This window comes from Mesoplodon mirus (assembly GCF_964341445.2).
Source record: "Mesoplodon mirus genome assembly, chromosome: 3".
NCBI classification, from domain to species: domain Eukaryota; kingdom Metazoa; phylum Chordata; class Mammalia; order Artiodactyla; family Ziphiidae; genus Mesoplodon; species Mesoplodon mirus.
In genome coordinates, this window is record NC_138978.1 from 48,382,891 (window position 1) to 48,401,801 (window position 18,911).

The following is an 18,911-nucleotide window of genomic DNA, read 5'->3' on the forward strand; positions in this document are numbered from 1 at the left end:
TTTAATAAGTGCCTGTCATTTGCCAGGTACCAGGTCAGATGCTAGGAATACAGAAATAAGACAAGGTCCCTGCCTCTGCTCTGACTAGAGACAATAAAAGTAAACAGACAGGGCTTCCCTGGTGGCGCAGTGGTTGAGAGTCAACAGTGAGAGGCCCGCGTACCGCAAAAAAAAAAAAAAAAGTAAACAGACAATTAAAATGAAGTATAATAAAGTGATGAAATGGGGATTACAGGGCAGAGCCAGAGAAAAGAAAAATGTGTTCTAGGCAAAGAAGGAAAGAAGAAGCATCATATACAGAGTTAGAGTCTGGTTAAGAAGATAAAATATATTTGGGGGGAAAACGGAATAGTCCATGGTGGTTATTAGAGCAGAGGGCTCACAGGAAGAACAGGATAGTGACTAAAGTCAGAATGAAGGATCCCTGTTAATAAGAGGAGCAAAAGGCCATAGTAATAATTCAGGTCAGAAATGCCAAGGGCTGAAGTGAGGCAGAAGCAGGAGGGATGGGCAAGAGAAAGGGTGGGTGGTTGATATGGGATTGATCCCTTAGGGTTTTGCCACATGGGTTCAACTGAAGGACACGGCAACAAGGAGTTGAAGAACAGGTAACAGGGACCTAATGAAACTTCAAAGCTTTTGCACAGCAAAGGAAACCATAAACAAGACGAAAAGACAACCCTCAGAATGGGAGAAAATATTTGCAAATGAAGCAACTGACAAAGGATTAATCTCCAAACCATACAAGCAACTCATGCAGTTCAATATCAAAAAAACAAACAACCCAAGCCAAAAATGGGCAGAAGACCTAAATAGACATTTCTCCATAGCAGATATATAGATTGCCAACAAACACATGAAAGAATGCTCAACATCATTAATCATTAGAGAAATGCAAGTCAAAACTACAATGAGATATCATCTCACACCGGTCAGAATGGCCATCGTCAAAAAATCTACAAACAATAAATGTTGGAGAGGGTGTGTAGAAAAGGGAACCCTCTTGCACTGTTGGTGGGAATGTAAACTGATACAGCCACTATGGAGAACAGTATGGAGGTTCCTTAAAAAACAAAAAATAGAACTACCATATGACCCAGCAATCCCACTACTGGGCATATACCCTGAGAAAACCGTAATTCAAGAAGAGTCATGTACCACAATGTTCACTGCAGCTCTATTTACAATAGCCAGGACATGGAAGCAACCTAAGTGTCCATCAACAGATGAATGGATAAAGAAGATGTGGCACATACATACAATGGAATATTACTCAGCCATATAAAGGAATGAAACTGAGTTATCTGTAGTGAGATGGATGGACCTAGAGACTGTCATACAGAGTGAAGTAAGTCAGAAAGAGAAAAACAAATACTGTATGCTAACACATATATGTGGAATCTAAAAAAAAAAAAAGGTCATGAAGAACCTAGAGGCAAGATTGGAATAAAGACACAGACCTACTAGAGAATGGACTTGAGGTTATGGGGAGGGGAAGGGTAAGCTGGGACAAAGTGAGAGAGTGGCATGGACATATATACACTACCAAACGTAAAATAGATAGCTAGTGGGAAGCAGCCGCATAGCACAGGGAGATCAGCTCGGTGCTTTGTGACCACCTAGAGGGGTGGGATAGGGAGGTTGGGGTGGAGGGAGACGCAAGAGGGAAGAGATATGGGGACATATGTATATGTATAACTGATTCACTTTGTTATAAAGCAGAAACTGACACACCATTGTAAAGCAATTATACTCTAATAAAGATGTTAAAAAAAAAGAATTGGTAACAAAATGGTTGAAGTGACAGACTATAAGGTCTAAGCTGGATAGGGAAAGACATATATGTAGCTAGGAGGGAGCCGAAAAACAAAGGAAGTGAAAATATTGGCAAAGACAAAGTGTACAGAAGAAGCAAGGGCATATGAGGCTGTGCTTGGGGGCCCTCTTACACGGGCCCACAGATCTATGGATAGAATTCAGGGGGCATAAATTTTGGGATAAAAATTACATGTTTATCTTTACTAAGCTCTAATTAAAAGTTAACATTTCTTTCAATTATGAAACAGTAAATCACAATAGCATTAGCAATTCCTGTGACTTTGCCACCAACAGATATTATCAATATCTTCATATCACATTACTATTGCAATTATTTGAAATACCATTCATCATATCACTGCTTCAAAGTGATGAGTTATTAGACTCACTGATAGATCTTGTTATTTAATGCATTAATTAAAAAGCACACATTACTGTACCACAAATTTAGTACTTTCTTAATTGTATTCTAATATACTTGATTTCCTTTCTAATCCTAAGGACTTTATTTTATGTATTTAAGAACATTATTCTGAGGAAAAGTCCATGGGCTCCGTCAGACTGCTAAAGGGACCTTTGGCACAAAAACATTTAAGGACTCTGACTTAGAGGGTAGAATCCTGGAATTTTAAGCTTTGGAGGTGGAGAATTCAGGGGATGATGAGGCCTGGATGATGGTCAAAGGCTGACACTGATGGGTATGTAAAAGACTGGTGAGGGGGTCAAAGTGTGGGACAAATATCCACGTGGACACTGAATCACTCACTACAGTCAACGTCAGGATATGGGGTGGGAAAGACTGCAAGGCAGTTTGCAAAATCTGATGCCTGCAGAGCATGACCAAAAGGCCGACTGTGATGTGGTCTAGGGGAGAACAGATGCCACAAGCCTCACACTAGGAAGCGTTTTTATACTCAGAAGCAAAGTATCAAATCACTGGTCCTGTTCTTTGTTCCATTTATCTCAACTCTCAAAAACATGCCTCTGCCTCTTTCTACTCTGCCCCTCAACAGTATCCTCCATTCAACTCCTCTGTTTCAAAGTAAATAGGGCCTGACCCTTCGACAAATCTGTAATTCTTACCTTCCCAATCAAAGGTAGGAATGACTATAACCAAATAAACAAATTGCTTTCCTTGTCATACCTACCCATAACCAACTATGAAGAATTAGGAATTCTGATGGTGGGGAGGTGAAAAGAAAGTAACTTTGGTGCAGAATACCTTGAGGGCAGTGTGATCCTTGTGAAATCAATTCCGTTTCAACCAGCATTTTTTTTAAATGAAATAGAATGGAAAGCATTAGAATGCAGAGCACATAATAAAAGGTAAGCACTCTTCTAAGAATCTTTTGTTTCTTGTTACACCCACACACCTCTATATTCTGAGTCTAATGTAAATGTACTAGATCATGGTCTAAAAAGTTTGAAAGCCATGGTTCTAAGGGTAGAGCCATTCTCTCTAAAGAGAACCTTATGTAAAAATAAAAGCCCAGGAGAAGATGATAGACAAGTTCAGAGAGAATACGGGATGTGGATCTGCAGCTTTCCCTGGGGTCTACTACACTGCTAATGCCCTGCAATCATCTCACATTCAAGTCCCAGCTCTGCCATTAACAAGACTTGTGTGTGAGACCTGAGCTAAGTCACTGCACTACCGAGCCCCTCTCATGTGCAAAACAGGGCCAAAACACCTCCATCTCACTTCACAAGATAGATCTGAGGTTCAAAATAAATAATGATATGAAATCACTCTGTAGACTATGGAACTTTCTACTGTAGTTTTATTTTAAACTACATAGCAAGAGTGATTAAGAAAAAAAAAAAACTATGCTATGTACCAAAGATATGCTCAAATCATGGTTACCCTATTGTGTGGTTAGACAAGCCAAATATTAGAAGTCGTGGAGAAACAGTAGGAAATTCTTTCTTTAGAGAAAGGCAGCTGGGAAAAGAACCCAAATAATAAAACTACCCATGTGTATAAACATGTCTCAAATAACGTACATGAAAAAGTGGGCACAAAGAGGACTCAAGGGCTTCCCTGGTGGCGCAGTGGTTGAGAGTCCGCCTGCCGATGCAGGGGACACGGGTTCGTGCCCCGGTCCGGAAGGATCCCACATGCCGTGGAGTGGCTGGGCCCGTGAGCCATGGCCACTGAGCCTGCGTGTCCGGAGCCTCTGCTCTGCAGCAGGAGAGGCCACAACTGTGAGAGGCCAGTGTACCGCAAAAAAAAAAAAGAGGACTCAAAGTGAAGAAAAAAAAAATCACTGGTTTTGATGGGTAAGACTTTCTAAGAGGTAAAATGAATTGAGATTTGAAGAAAGGAACAGTGAAGCCTGTTTTCTCTTCATATCTTAAATTGTTTCCCAAGACCCAAAGATGCACCAGTTTATTATCCTTCAAGCCTAGTTCAGTAACACTCCTCCAGAAAACCTATACAACAGCCAAGCCCCTATCTCTAAATGCCCCTAGCCCTCAGTGTTTATATTCCTCATCTGACATACAACTAATAATATAAGGCAGTGCAAAACATATCCCTCAACATGAAGTTAGGAAAGGCAGCCTAATGGAAAACAAGAAGCATACATTTTATTTTTCTTCCTTTAAGTCTAGTACTAAAAAAACCTGGTAGTTTAAAACTATGCACCCAGCCTGATAACAGGAATCTGCTGGCCCCAGCTCTATCTTCTTAAGCCTCTGGCCAATAGGTAACTTCTTATCTGCAGGGTAATTTAACTACAAGTCACTTTCAGTAGCTACAAATTATGTAAGGAAGCAATCTTATAGCACAGAACAGAATTCCAATATCCTAAATAATCTGATTAATATCAGAGGTATATCCTACAGGTTTAGTATACTTTCCTTCTTTGTTACAATACAATTATTACTTATAAATGAATTAAAAGTTTATCTTCCTAGTTTCTCTTAGATTGTAAGTGACTGAGGGTGAGAATAGTACCATTATTTTGACTTCCAACATATGTTTGTTGCTCAATGTGATATGTAAGAAACAAACTGAAAAGGCTGGGCAGGGGGAGGGGACAGGACCTCTACCTCCACCCAACCCACATATTGCCTACCTCTTGCAGCGTCAACAAAGTATTAAGAATAGCTGGTAGTGTAGTCTGGACAACTCCAAATCTATCTTCTGTAAATGATGCTGCTACTAAGTGAGACAGACCTCAAGTGGAAAAGAAGAAAAAAGTTAAAAGCGAATCAAAATCAGGCAAATCTACTTGCAATACATCTATTTGAGAAAGGATTAATATTCTGAATGCATAAAAAAACTTCTAAATAAAAAAAGAGGGAGTAATACAATAGAAAAATAGGCAAAAGACTGGAAAAGGCATGGAAAAAGTGCTCAACTGCAATAGTCTTGAATAAGATGACAGTCTCTGCCTTACGTTCCAATAGGAAAAAGAATTTTTTAAAATAATATTGTGTTTGGTAGTGATAAGTGTTAAGAAAACAAAGCCTGATAAGGGTGACAGCTGTGAGGATACTTTTCATAGGGTGGTCAGGAAAGGCCTCTCTGAGGAAGTATCATTTAAGCATTGAGAAGGCAGTATCTGTAAGATGAAAAGCAATAGTTCTTTAGGAACTAGATTTTCATATTTAACCTAAGCTAAATATGCTTAAACATGTTATGTCAATGTAAGTTGACGGTTAAAAATCTATTAATTGCAGTTTTTTTGAAATAGAGAAAGAGAGGCAAGAACCCCAGGCTCAGTTTATCCACTTATATACAAGGAAAATTTCTGCCTAAATTAAAATACACCTAAATATCTAAGAAAAATGATCTATATAAAACAAAGAAATAACAATGTATCTGAATATTCAAAGATTGAGATCAAAGTCCAGAACTGATCTTTCACGGATTATACTTCAATATTTAACTAATAAATAAATCATAGTTGCAGTTCACTGAGATTGCTTACCTTCTAATGCCCAAATATGCATTTGGGCATCTGAAAAAACAGCCTGAATGGAGGCCTCTGGGTGCTACAAATACAATAAAGACGTTTAAGTAAGTTCCCCTGAAATGATAATTTCGTCTAATCAATTATGTAGACTATAACAATAAATATTTCACAGCTGCCTCTGAAGAATTAAAACCTGAAATTCTTACACAGTATGATTTAACTGCAATAAAGCATTCTGCTACCAACTCATTGTGTGACCCTTGCCAAGTCTCTAAATCTCGATGGGCCTCAGTTTCTCATTTACAATAAGAGTTGAATAAATAATAAATATATTCAACTCAACCCACCTCAGGGGATTAGCATAGAGATCACTTAAGAGAAGGGTTAAGAATGCTCTTTTTTTTTAAACAAAAGAACTGCCTAAATACATATTGCCTCTCTTAAATTGTCTGCCCTCAATCCCACTGCAAAGAAAAACCACCCAACCTTCTTTAATACAGCAAGGTATTGTGGTATGGAGCAATAATTGGCCCGTGTAAACGGTGGATTTCATAATGCACCCAATGAAGCCTACTAAGTACAACAGCATGTTACGTGTCCCAACATTAAGTAGCAGTGTCTACAACTCCTTATCATACAGTAGATCCACTTGCAAAATTAGAATCAAAAGCAGCCGTTCACTTCCAAGGAAAAAGGAGATCTTATCTTGTTCAGCCTCTGCTCTGCCACTTACTGGCTATGTGCCCTTAGGCTAGCTACTTGACCCCTCTGAGCCTCAGGTTTCCTTATCTGTAAAATGAGGGCAAAAAGACAACTCACAGGAATGCTGTTAGAATTAAATGAGGGAACTTTAGTGAAAAGAGCATGGCATACAGAAGACCAAAGGGTAAGTTTTCTTCCCATCCTTCTGAAACAAAGCTCTGAAGTAAAACTTCAGACAACTCCTCTTCCTCTTGGTGGAAGACGAGACACCTTCCTCAGGCATCTGATAGTTTAACCAGGGCTCTAATGGATAGCCTTATTGCTAGTTGGGTGGATCCTCCCTGCCACCACAGTGAAAAAACAGTTTCAAGAACTTGAAAAGATTCTTTGCTATGTGTATCTACATTCTATCAGAGTTACTGAGTTCTCTCTCCCCATCAGAGTATGACTCCCAAAGAATAAAAATGAGGAATGTACGCCAATGCAGACTTTCACTTGAAGGCATTAATTGAGTGCACTATTAGTTAATACTATAATATCTGGAGAAAGAGAGAAGCTAAATTAAAATAATTAAAACAAAAATTCTTTCCCCTACAAATGGGCAAGGTTTTCCTCATCAAAGGATTAACTGACACACAACAGCTGTAGCAGTGAAAACAGGAATGAATTTTTAGCTTCTACCATTGAGATTTACTCCCCTACAGCAGCTGGGGCAGCTGACAGACAAGTTGGAAAGTCATTTAGTTTGTGGTCTGAATTTCAACTTTTATCCAACCCAAGTTTAACATCTGCAATCTAACCCAGTCATCTCTCTTCTGAACACCAAATTGGCCATAAAGATGTTAGCACGACAATGAGCCATGAAGCATCACCATGGATTTACTCATTTTGCAGCAAGGAGCTACATATCAGCACAAAGCTGCCTGCGGCCAAGAAACTGAGAAGGCCAACTAGAGCCAAGCCTCAGGAAGCCACTAAGGTGAGATGTGTGTCTAGGGCAGCTACTGTTAGAAGGGAGGTTTAGTGAAGCATGATGCAAAGCTGTTTGGTTTGCTAGGATCAAGCTAAATATTTAGAAGTCAAATCCTACCTGCTACTTCATTCTTATTTTGTTTGCTCTCCCCCCATTCCCAATGCTATAACTACATATTCTTACCTTACTGAAAAAATACATTATCAGCACCCGTTTTGATAAGAAATTCTTAATCTGAGTTGGAAAAAGGGAAGAATTAACACACGCACATTTTGCAATTCTACTCAAATGTAATATTACACATTTCCAGGTTCTTCCTGACACTAACTTAAATGAAACACTTCACATCTTACAAAGAAAGAACAGTATTTAAGGTAAACCACATAAGTAAATACCTCTGTACTATAAACTGGATAACCAAGATAGGCCATCTAACCTAAATTGCATTCCCATGTACACATGTCTAGCCCTCAAATTAAAGAAAGCCCTGTCATAATACAAAAGGAACTCTACGTGGTTCTGGTGATATTTTCTAAGACCATATTCTTTCTCAATTCTCTATAACTGTCTTACCTGTTACCTCTTAGTACCAAAAAAGAGCATGTTTCCCCTACCAAAAAAAAAAAAAGATCTTAAGACATGAAGTGGTTTTCTACTAGTTGACATTTACAGGGAAAACAATTTTCTTAATATTAAGCTAAAAGCTACATACCCCAACTGACTTGAAAGTAAATTCATGACATAGCAGTACTTATGGCATATAGAGCCATACGGGGTCCTGAAGTTTTGTAAAATGCCTTCAGTTCTCGGGCTTCCCTGGTGGCGCAGTGGTTGAGAGTCCGCCTGCCGATGCAGGGGACGCGGGTTCGTGCCCCGGTCCGGGAGGATCCCACGTGCCGCGGAGCGGCTTGGCCCGTGGGCCATGGCCGCTGGGCCCGCGCGTCCGGAGCCTGTGCTCCGCAACGGGAGAGGCCACAGCAGTGAGGCCCGCATACCGCAAAAAAAAATAAAAAATGCCTTCAGTTCTGCCCTCTCTATTCATCATTCTATCAATGAACACGATATTATTTCTCCCATCCTAAAAAATAAAACCCTTCTTTCACCCCTCAACTCCTCCCAGCTACTACCCCATTTCTCTGTTCCCCTTATAGCAAAACTCCTTGAAAGATCTAGCTTTTCTCGTGGTTTCCAATTCCTCTCCCAGTCTCTCCTGAACCCACGCCAATCAGGTGTTCATCCCCTCTAGTCCACCCAGTAGCTCTTGTCAAGTACTCAATGACCTCCACATTTCTAGCGCAACAGTTCATTCTTAGTTTGAGTCTCATGCTACCTATCAGCATCATCTCTGACACTCACTTCTGTCTGCAACACCCTCTTCTTGGTTCTTTCTCACCTCAACGGTGCTCCTTTGCTATTCCTTCTCATCTCCCAGACCTCGTCATTAGAGGGTCCCAGTTCTTGCATCTCTCTTCTTCTATATCTATATTCCCCAAGAATTTTCACGGAGTCTCACGGCTTTTATATTCTGATGACTTCCAAAATTTCATTTCTAACCTGGACTTTCCCCTAGACTCCAGATGTATGTCTAATATCTTATTCAGTATTTTCACTTGGTTGTCTAGTAAGTATCTCAAAATTGACATGTCTAAACTCAAACTCATGATTTCCCTACCTTACCTCTATCAAATCTCTTCTTCCAGAATCATCAGTAAATTGCAACCCAATAAACTGCAACTACATTATTTCAGAGCCTCAGGCCAAAAACTTTAGAATCAACACTGACTCTTTCACACCACAACCAAACCATAAGCAAGTCCTATTACATCTACCTTCAAAATATATCCAGACCTTGATCACATTTTAGTCTCCACCACAACCACTCTGGTCACAGATACCATCATCTCCCCCTGGATTACTTTAACAGCTTTACTACTGTCCCTCTGCTTCCACTCCTGCCCTCTGAGGATCTAGTCTCAACACAGCAGCACTTTTCAAAATGTAAAGTTACATCATGTCATTCTTGTGGGTAAAACCATGCAGTGGCTATCCATCACATTCAGAGAAAATGTCAGTCTTTACAACAGCTAATGGGCCTGACGAGCTCTGGGTGCCTGCTACCTGTCTTAACTCACCACCCCCCTACCACTCTCTCCTCACTCTGTTCTGGACACACTAGTGCCCATACCGTTCCTCACGCAAGCCAATCCTACTCCCACCTGAGGGCCTTTGCATTTTGCTGTTCCCTGCCCTCCCTTCAGGCCTCTGATCAAGAGTCACCTTATCAATGAAATGTCCCCTGATCACCCCATATAAAATAGTACTCTCTTCCCCTAGGTACTGGTCTCCTTTACCTGCTCTATTTTTCTATACAGCATGTAAGACATCAATTTCTTCCCTTTTAAGACATATGTTTTTTATATTTTGCACATGACATAACAGGATGCACCTTACAGTCAACAGCATGTCACAGTTTAACTGGCAACTTTTTTTCTTAATGGTACGTAAAGTAAGTCTTACAATTAATAGTACAGTTGACCCTTGGAAAAACTCGGTTGTTAGGGACACTGACCCTCCTGCAGTTGAAAATCCACCTATAACTTACAGTCTGTCCTCTGTATCCACAGTTCCACATCAGTGGATTCAACTAACTGCAATCGAGTAGTATTGTAGTATTTACTACTGAAAAAAAATCCACATATGAGTGAACACACAGTTCAAACACGAGTTGTTCAAGCACAAACTGTATTTTTTATATTCAAAGAAATATAATACGCTTGCTTGCTCACCTCTTTCCCCTCACTAGAATGTAAACATATGGTCAGGGACTTTTGTTTGCTGTTTTCCCAATACCTAAAATCACACCCTATATATATGAAGAACTCAATAAATATCTCTTAAATGAAAGAATTCACAGATCAAAGGCACTGTATTAGATTAAGCCAAATGAAATTGCAATTTCTATAACTCAAAACCAGTCAAATACTGGCAATTTTATATGGGTCAACTTAATACATTAAGCATCCCCAAAGTCCAATTTATTCCTAATGGCTTACTTAAGTGAGATCCTTGATTCTCTCAATGTTACATGTAACTATAAATCCTATACCCGTATCATCCTACCTGTTCACGTTTATTCTGAATCCATGAATAAATCGCATTGGGCTGTCTCACTGTCTTGCCCTCAGCACTAACAGAGGTAGATGGAGAAGGATTAGAATATTCAGTCATTTGCTGACCTACAAAAAAAAAAAAAAAAACCCAAGAAGGTGAAAACTTAGCCTGATTCTCTGCAACTATGACATTCCAAATTTTAGAAAATAAATGTCCTCACCAGAAGCCGAAGTCCATAATCTTGGCCCTCTTCTTGTAAGCTGAGGACTTTGAGGTGACCCATAGCACGTGTTTACATCAAAAATCCCAGCCATCCGATTCACTACACTAGAGCCAAATGGGGTCGCCAAGGGACTTGCAACATCAGGTGTAGACAATTTTGAGGAGAACAGCGATGTCTTAATTAATGATGGCATTGAAGGCCGAGGCATCTGGCTAGATTTCAGGGTTTGAAAAGTAGTTTCTTCTGTAAAAGAACAGATCCAGTGCTGAAGAGGCAACCTGATCAAAGCAGGCCACTGTGGAGGTTCTCAAATTTTACACATCTCAATTCTTTGTTTAACTCATTTAACCAAGGCTCAGTAGATTGTTTCCATTTAGGTTTACATTCTCAACATCCAGATTTTACTACTGCAACTTGGTGACCACTCAAGGAGCTTTATACATCTTTCTCTGTCAGGTTGGTACAGCCCCTGTTTTTTTACTCTAAACAGGTATCTTCATCTTCAAGGTCAATTTTTCTAACTCTAAGCTGCTTTGAGTGAACCTATCAACTTATACTTTTTTTTCAAAAGGCAACAACCTTATTGCATTAGAACATGCCCAGGGTTACTGCATGATCTTATTGTAACTATTGGCTGAATCAAATCTACAGTGTGAAAATGTACAGAAAGAGAGAGTGCTAACCTTATCCCATTTTCCCCAGAGTTCTTTCAAGTTAACAGAAGTCACACCAGAGACTAATTTGCCTACAAATCTGATCTGTAAACAGCTTCTTCAAAAATTATCTCATAACTGTACCAATTTATAGAGTCTCTTGTACAAAAATAGAAGAGCATCTTTCTGCCACTCCAGTACAAGGCACAAAGACAAATAAATTATACTAGTATTCTATCTTTTTAATAAAACTGGCATAAGACATCAATCATTTAAAGTACCAAATTTTCATTACATGACTCTTTAAGGGTTAATGGCAATAACAAATATTTGGAGAATCAATTTACAAATTAAGATTGGGGTTTTTAAGTTTTGCAGTTATTCCTCAAAATTAGAGGCAAATTTTGACTGAGTGATGGGATATGACAACAATTTAAAATAATGAATAATCCATATTTGGCCTGGCCCAGGATCTCCCCCAACTCAGAATTACAATGATCTTTCTAACATGCTAATTTGATGTAACTATAGCTACTCAAAATTCTCTAACAGTGCCACATCTAAAGGATAAACTTTAAACTCCTCCTTTCATTATCAAACATCACCCTACCCATTCAGACTCCTTTTTGACAGACTTCCTTTTAGCAGTTACATTGTCTTGTCATTATTTGTGTGCCTCCCACGAAAAGGTCAGTTCCAAGAATGTTTTTTCATCTTCAACTCTTTGGCTTCTAGCACAGTGCTTGGTACATGGTAGGCATTCAATAAATACTTGTTGAATAAATAAATGCTAATCTGAATGCTAAGAACATCTGAAACACTCTAAAATCTTCTAAAATCTGACATTCATGAACTTATCTAAATCACTTTTCTTTTGTAATCTCTTTGTTTTTGGTCTATGACCCCAGCAGAGTAATGAAGTCAAAGACAGAGATGTGTTTGCTTTGGCCCATATAGTGAGTTTTTAAATAACAAGATTAGGTGCCAATGTTTAAAAGTGGTAGATTTTCCCTAAAACTTCTTCAGGCTTCTCTTTAAAAGAAAAAAAAAGCCCAGAAGTTCAGATACTGGGTCCAAATTCCCACATGGGAACAATGGACTGAAGCTAACCCACAGCTTCCCATTTCAGATGAAGACTGTGCTCTCAAGTTTCCCACAGTCCTCACCCAGCCAGTTCTGCCCATTTTCATTAAATGCCTGGCTCCAAAAGGCACTGGAACATTAAGTCTTTTTATCTGTCTTACATTCCTAGGTATTGTCTACTTAAGGTGTTTTATGAAACAGCATAGGTTCCTCCACCTGTACTTTTTCCTCTCAGCTTTCATCTTTCAAACATTATATCAAGCTATCTTAAAACAATGAATGTGATGCCCCCATCCCCAAATCACCGAGTCTTTGCAGTTGCTCCTCTCTGGGCACTGCCCAGGAACTTTTTATCTCTGGGATACTGCAGTCACAGCAGCATCCAGTATTACCTGTAAAGATTCACCTGGCTCTCTACTAGACTAAGCTGAAGTCCTCTATTTGATGATCAACATTTTGTTAGCCTTTTTAACACCACCACCACCACACTGGACTTAGTTTTTTCAATCTACAATGGTACCCGGGCCTTTTTCTTGATTCAGTACAATATCCCATATATTGGATCAATTTTCCCTAAAAATATATACTTCACACTATACACATATCCTTAGATTAACTACTGTTACCTTCCTTAGGAAATAAAATGTAAGTGCTTTCCCCTCTCTTAGTAGTATAAGGAGTTACCTGGAGAATTTAATTTCTTAGGTTCCGCTGGGTAGGATGAAGACATCACTCTCCCATTTGTAGCAGCAGCTTCTTGATAGAGTACAAGTTTCTGAGTCATATCATTTAAAAGATTCAAACACTCTCTTGAAATGGCTGTCCAACTGTGGGGATGTCCACCTAGGAGGTCCAAATACCAGCTTTTAAAATGTAGATAATCTTATAGTCTCCTCTCAAAATGGGGAGAAAAATCAACAAGAAATGCTGTATTTCACTTCGCATCAGGGCCCACTTTTCTCAGTCAAGCTACCATTTACACTCATGCCATCTAATACACAGCAGGAGTTCAATAAATATTTGGATGAAATAATTTTCCTAAAAGTCTACAAGCAAAAATTTGCTATTTTACCATTAAAAAAAACCACTCTCAAATTGGTTGCTAAAATAAAGCCAAACACTGTTGCACGGTTTGAGTGAAAAAGACCCAGGTTACTTCACTAGCAGTACTGAACAGACTGAAGACTTAAGACAATGAACATGTCTAATGAGAGGCACCCCATGGCCCCCAGTGACCTCTAAATTGCTGTGGCTCACCCACTGTGCTTCCTTACATTTTCATTTGCAAAAGAGCCCCTATTTGCTATTACATCTATAGAAGTGACACACTATTTGACAGTGATCATACTTTATACTGAGTGTTTATGTATCTGCTATCTTATTATTTAACTTAAACTACTGTGATCCACACTCTTAAAAATTCCCTTAATTTTCATTATCTTTTGATTTTCTAAAACCTTTATCTCCAATAGCTGTCATGCAAAAATCAACTGTGCGTTGAGAATAGCAGAGGAGTCCACTGAAAACTGGTTTCTCCATCCTGGGCATTAAACAATCATTCTCTCTTCACTTAGATCCCTCCTTAAATCTTTCTTCCCAACTTAAGAGGAATACCACTTAACCTGAAAACAAACAAAATACTCCATCAATAGGCCCCAGGACATTTTTTTTTTCCTAAATTATTTTTTTTTAATTTCTTTCTTTCTTTATTTTTGGCTGCGTTGGGTCTTTGTTGCTGCACATGGGCTTTCTCTAGTTGCAGTGAGCGGGGGCTACTCTTCGTTGAGGTGCGCGGGCTTATCATTGCAGTGGCTTCTCTTGCTGCAGAGCACGGGCTCTAGGCGCGCAGCTTGAGTAGTTGTGGCTCGCGGGTTCTAGAGTGTAGGCTCAGTAGTTGTGGGACACGGGCTTAGCTGTCCATGGCATGTGGGATCTTCCCGGACCAGGGCTCGAACCTGTGTCCCCTGCATTGGCAGGCGGGTTCTTAACCACTGAGCCACCAGGAAAGCCCCCCAGGACGTTTTTTACCGCTGTATCGCAGGACCAGTAAGGAACTATGTAATGGTCCAGTTACGTTTTTTTTCCTTCCAGTTTCCAGATATAATTGACATACAGCACTGTATTAGGTTTAAGGTATACAGCATAATGATTTGACTTACATACATCATGAAATGGTTATCACAGTAAGTTTAGTGAACATCCATCAACTCTTATAGATATAAAATTAAAGAAATAGAAAAAAAAATTATTCCCTGTGATGAGAACCCTTAGGATTTACTCTCTTAACAATTTTCATATATTACAGCAGTGTTAATTATATTTATTATGTTGTACATTACATCCTTAGTACTTACTTATCTTAAAACTGGGAGTTTGTACCTTTTGACTGCCCTCATCTAGTTCCCCCGCCCCCACCCCTTGCCGCTGGTAACCACAAATTTCATCTCTATTTCTATGACCAGTTACATTTTAATAATATGTTCTCCGGCAGAGAACATGCCACCCTGGTACGGTTTACTTGAATATCTTGTGAAAACATTTAGTGTATAGAGAATTCTTAAGTAAACCTCAGTCTGCTAGAAAAGTATTGCTACAGTTAATTTTCCACAGCATCAGCACTGGATTTTTCATACTACCAAAAGGAGAGTGGCTCCAATCATCTATATTTTTATATAACTGGATTTTATTTCCATGTAACATGTAACTATAGGTTTATTTTATAATGTGGGAATTGGCGAGTTTGGCAAAATAATGAAGAGCTTACTAGAGAGATGTAAAGCTACCCAGGTTCTGTCCCTACTGGTGCTGGGCTGGTAGGCTTTCCCTCTAGGAACAAGGCAGAACACTACTGGCCCAGCTGCAGTCTGGAGGAGCTCGGCAAGTAACAATGAAGAAGTGTTTCAGAGTTGCCAAGAGTGTCCTTGGGCCTATCACCATCGAGTCTATTGACAGTTTCTTTTTACTTTTTTTTTTTAAAAAAGGAAGGCAAAGTTGCATGGCAGGAAGAGGAAGCTCTGCACTTAAGAGTCAAATGACAGAATTTCTTATTCCAACTCTGACATTAACTTTATTAAGCCATTTTAATCTCTCTGAGACTTAGGTCCTCCATAAGGATTAAACCATCTGATTTTTAAGACCCCTTATAGCATTAAAACTTCTGGGATTCTTAAACTGTACTTTTCTGCTCTAAAACTGTCAACCTACCTCATAATTTCTTCAGGTGAAGGGAATGAGGGGGCAGAAGGAAATAATATAAAAATTTAAAAATACTTTTCCTGGAAATATAATTTCTAACCACAGCAATGCAAACAGTTGTATAATGTTTAAATCAATACTTCATTTAATGGAAGTATTATTAAATATGTGATATTTAATGATGTGTGATATTTTAATAAATACCTCTAGCTCACCAAAAACTTTAAGTGGAACACTTTCTGCACACACATACTCAGTTCCTATTAGGTCTATTATTTTTAGCAATACCTGGCTGGCTAAGGCTAAAAACTTCTTGTCTTCGTGAAGGAGAATATTGAGAAAGCAACATCAGGTCCTGCAAGGCCAAATACTGAAAGGGAAAAAAATACACACTATTTAATTTTTTTAACCTCTATATAAAATCTTATTTATGAATGGGGCTCAATACTACATATCTAAGGGGAAATCAGTTGAAATTTTTCATGAAGGAAATACTTTTCAGAACCATAACCTTCCTTTCTAGACTTCCAGAACTTTCTTGCCTCTACCCTCTGTAGGCTACCCTAGTCACTGTGGGCTCCAGCTACCTAGGAACTACGGAACTCTCTGTGTTCCTTCCCACCTTATAGTGGGAAACTTAAAACACCACTTCCTCCTGGAACTTCCCTGGCCTCCCCGGCAAAAACATATACTCACACAGCTCTCAACCGTGGTACTTACCATAATTTATTGTAACTGCCTGCTTACTTGTCTCACCTGGTTCCACCCACTAAACTGTGAGGCAGGGACAACGTCTTGCTCGCTGCCACGTCCAAAAGCAGTGCCCAGCACACAGTGGATACACAACATACGCTGTACTTTTCTACTCAAAATCTTCATTTTGTTCCCTGGCAAACCACTTCACTCAACATTCAAGACACCATCCCTTCTGCGAAGGTTTCCTGCTTTGGTCCCAAGCAGAGTAAATGGTTCCCACTGCACTTACCACAGTAAATTTTCATTATTTTGTGTATCTGCCTTTTCCATTAGGCTGTGCTTTGTCTTATTCATCATTACACCCTAAGCAACTAGCAGTGACTAACATCTGCCCAGTAAATAAAGATCTTTTAAATAACCAAATGAGTAACTGATATTTTTGTTTATCTAATAAATTAGTCATAATTGATATTTAAAGGTAATCAGAACCTTAGTGGGTCATTTTCTTATTAGTTTACAACTTTTCTAGAGTGTAATCCAAACCCTAGGTTTTATTTTAATTCTTTTTTAAGTATATGACCTCTTAACAAGATCATATATATTGTAGTTCTACTTTTAAAATTTCAAAATGAAATTTAAATCCAAACAATTTATTCTCAGTTAGGTTTATTTATAAACTTACTGCAACTTCTTTAGACTCTTTTGATTAAAATTTGTTTTAGGATTATTATCATTATTCAAATTTTAAGAGAGTTCCTTGAATATGTACACACTATCAAGTACTTCCTTTGATCATAACAGCCAACAATTCTATATGAGTGAAAATATACCTTAAACCAATGATTAAAAAAAAAAATCAGTGTTTTGTTTTGCTACCATGAGGAATTTGTGAAAAGCTAATGTATATGGTTGTATATCATTATATTTCATGCTTGAAATATTTTTATATCTCTCCTAAATATAGAATTAGTCTAGCTTATACACATACGTTGCAATATATACCTGCATCTTAGTCACTTGGAATGAAAACTGAAAAAGTAAACAGCATTTAATGTAGCATGTAGGTGATTTTTACAATACTTTTTACAGTATTAGAATATTCTAGGCCCTCAAAAAATATATCGAAATACTTAATTATGCGAATAGTAAGTCTATTCCATAAGATAAGTTAGAGATGACTGTGTAAAGACACAAAATGCATAGTTCCGCTACCTTTATGATGAGGGGAGGATTGCTGTTTAAAACTTTCGGGAGGCATTCATCTGACTCTTCAGAAAATGGTGGTTGAACAGGGAACAGATGAGCCTATCAAATATAATCAAATATAAAAACTATGGAATGATTATTTTCATGACTTAATTACATTCAGTAAATTAGCACTATTTGAAATTTATTATAAAGGAGACAATACAACCAAACTAACATCTTTAGTGTTCCTTGCAAAAACAGATTGCATTAAAATTACATAAACCCAAATACACTACCTTCTAACATGTTACTTTCCCAATTTTACTAGATCTCTGGCTTCCAATAATAGAAACAAATTTAAGAAACAAAAATTCTCTGAAGTCACTGAAGGGTACAAACCTACAGAGATGGTAAAATAAAACAGAAACACTTATTTTCTAAGACAAACATTTGGATGATGAAGACAATGCAATTCCTACTCATTTAAAATCATTTCTTCAATATAAATTTTAAAAAGTTCCTTCAAAGAACAAGTATTTTGGGCTTCCCTGGTGGCGCAGTGGTTGAGAGTCCGCCTGCCGATGCGGGGGACACAAGTTCATGCCCCGGTCCAAGAAGACCCCACATGCCGTGGAGCGGCTGGGCCCATTAGCCATGGCCGCTGAGCCTGCGCGTTCGGAGCCTGTGCTCCGCAACAGGAGAGGCCACAACAGTGAAAGGCCCACGTACCGCAAAAAGAGAAAAAAAAAAACGAACAAGTATTTTATTGCCTTCCTTATATTTAAATATTTTAATACTGATCAACAGTATCTATATCAATAGCATGTAAAATTAATTAAAAATTCAGGCCGATCTAGTATATGCTCAATAGAGAAATGGAAACTTTCAGAAGAGAATTACACTATAGATAAAACATAGTAAGTACCACTAACAGTTCATTCAGTTTAGTTTTCAAACATAAAGAACACTAACACTGTTCCTCAGAAAAAAATACAAATAATTGATGGTTATAAAAGATATATGCCTTATGAAATCTCAGAAGAAAAACCAAAACCCAAGTTTTCAAAATGGCTTTGGGCACAACAACATGCTGATCAGTGCTCTACTAAAAATAAACCTCTGCACTTCAAAACAGAAAAGTACTGACAAAAAACTCAGTACTAACCTCTGTGGCATAGATTTTGAAGAGGATCCACGAGATGTACCAAGTCATCAGGACAAAGACACCACAGAGCCAGACATGGTAGAGTAATGAGAGATTCAAGAGGCCACTCACAGTGTCAAGAGGCCTATGAAACTGCCTGTGAAAGCAGAAATTACTATTTAATCCTGTAGGAAAAATACAA

General features: G+C 38.5%; 1 protein-coding gene across 2 annotated transcripts in view; it reads right to left on the reverse strand.

Moving 5' to 3' along the window:
* NDC1 (NDC1 transmembrane nucleoporin) overlaps positions 1–18,911 on the reverse strand; it is a 48,238-nt gene that overhangs the window by 13,181 nt on the left and 16,146 nt on the right. The window contains exons 8-17 of one of the 2 annotated variants that reach the window (XM_082612617.1): positions 18,731–18,866; positions 17,590–17,682; positions 15,970–16,051; positions 13,171–13,329; positions 10,748–10,993; positions 10,537–10,652; positions 7,600–7,650; positions 5,757–5,820; positions 4,899–4,999; positions 3,041–3,058 (exon numbers count right to left, since the gene is read on the reverse strand). In XM_082612617.1, the coding sequence (XP_082468743.1) occupies positions 3,041–3,058; positions 4,899–4,999; positions 5,757–5,820; positions 7,600–7,650; positions 10,537–10,652; positions 10,748–10,993; positions 13,171–13,329; positions 15,970–16,051; positions 17,590–17,682; positions 18,731–18,866 (1,066 nt within the window). The remainder of the gene's footprint in view (positions 1–3,040; positions 3,059–4,898; positions 5,000–5,756; positions 5,821–7,599; positions 7,651–10,536; positions 10,653–10,747; positions 10,994–13,170; positions 13,330–15,969; positions 16,052–17,589; positions 17,683–18,730; positions 18,867–18,911) is intronic. The other variant, XM_082612616.1, reaches the window with a different exon arrangement.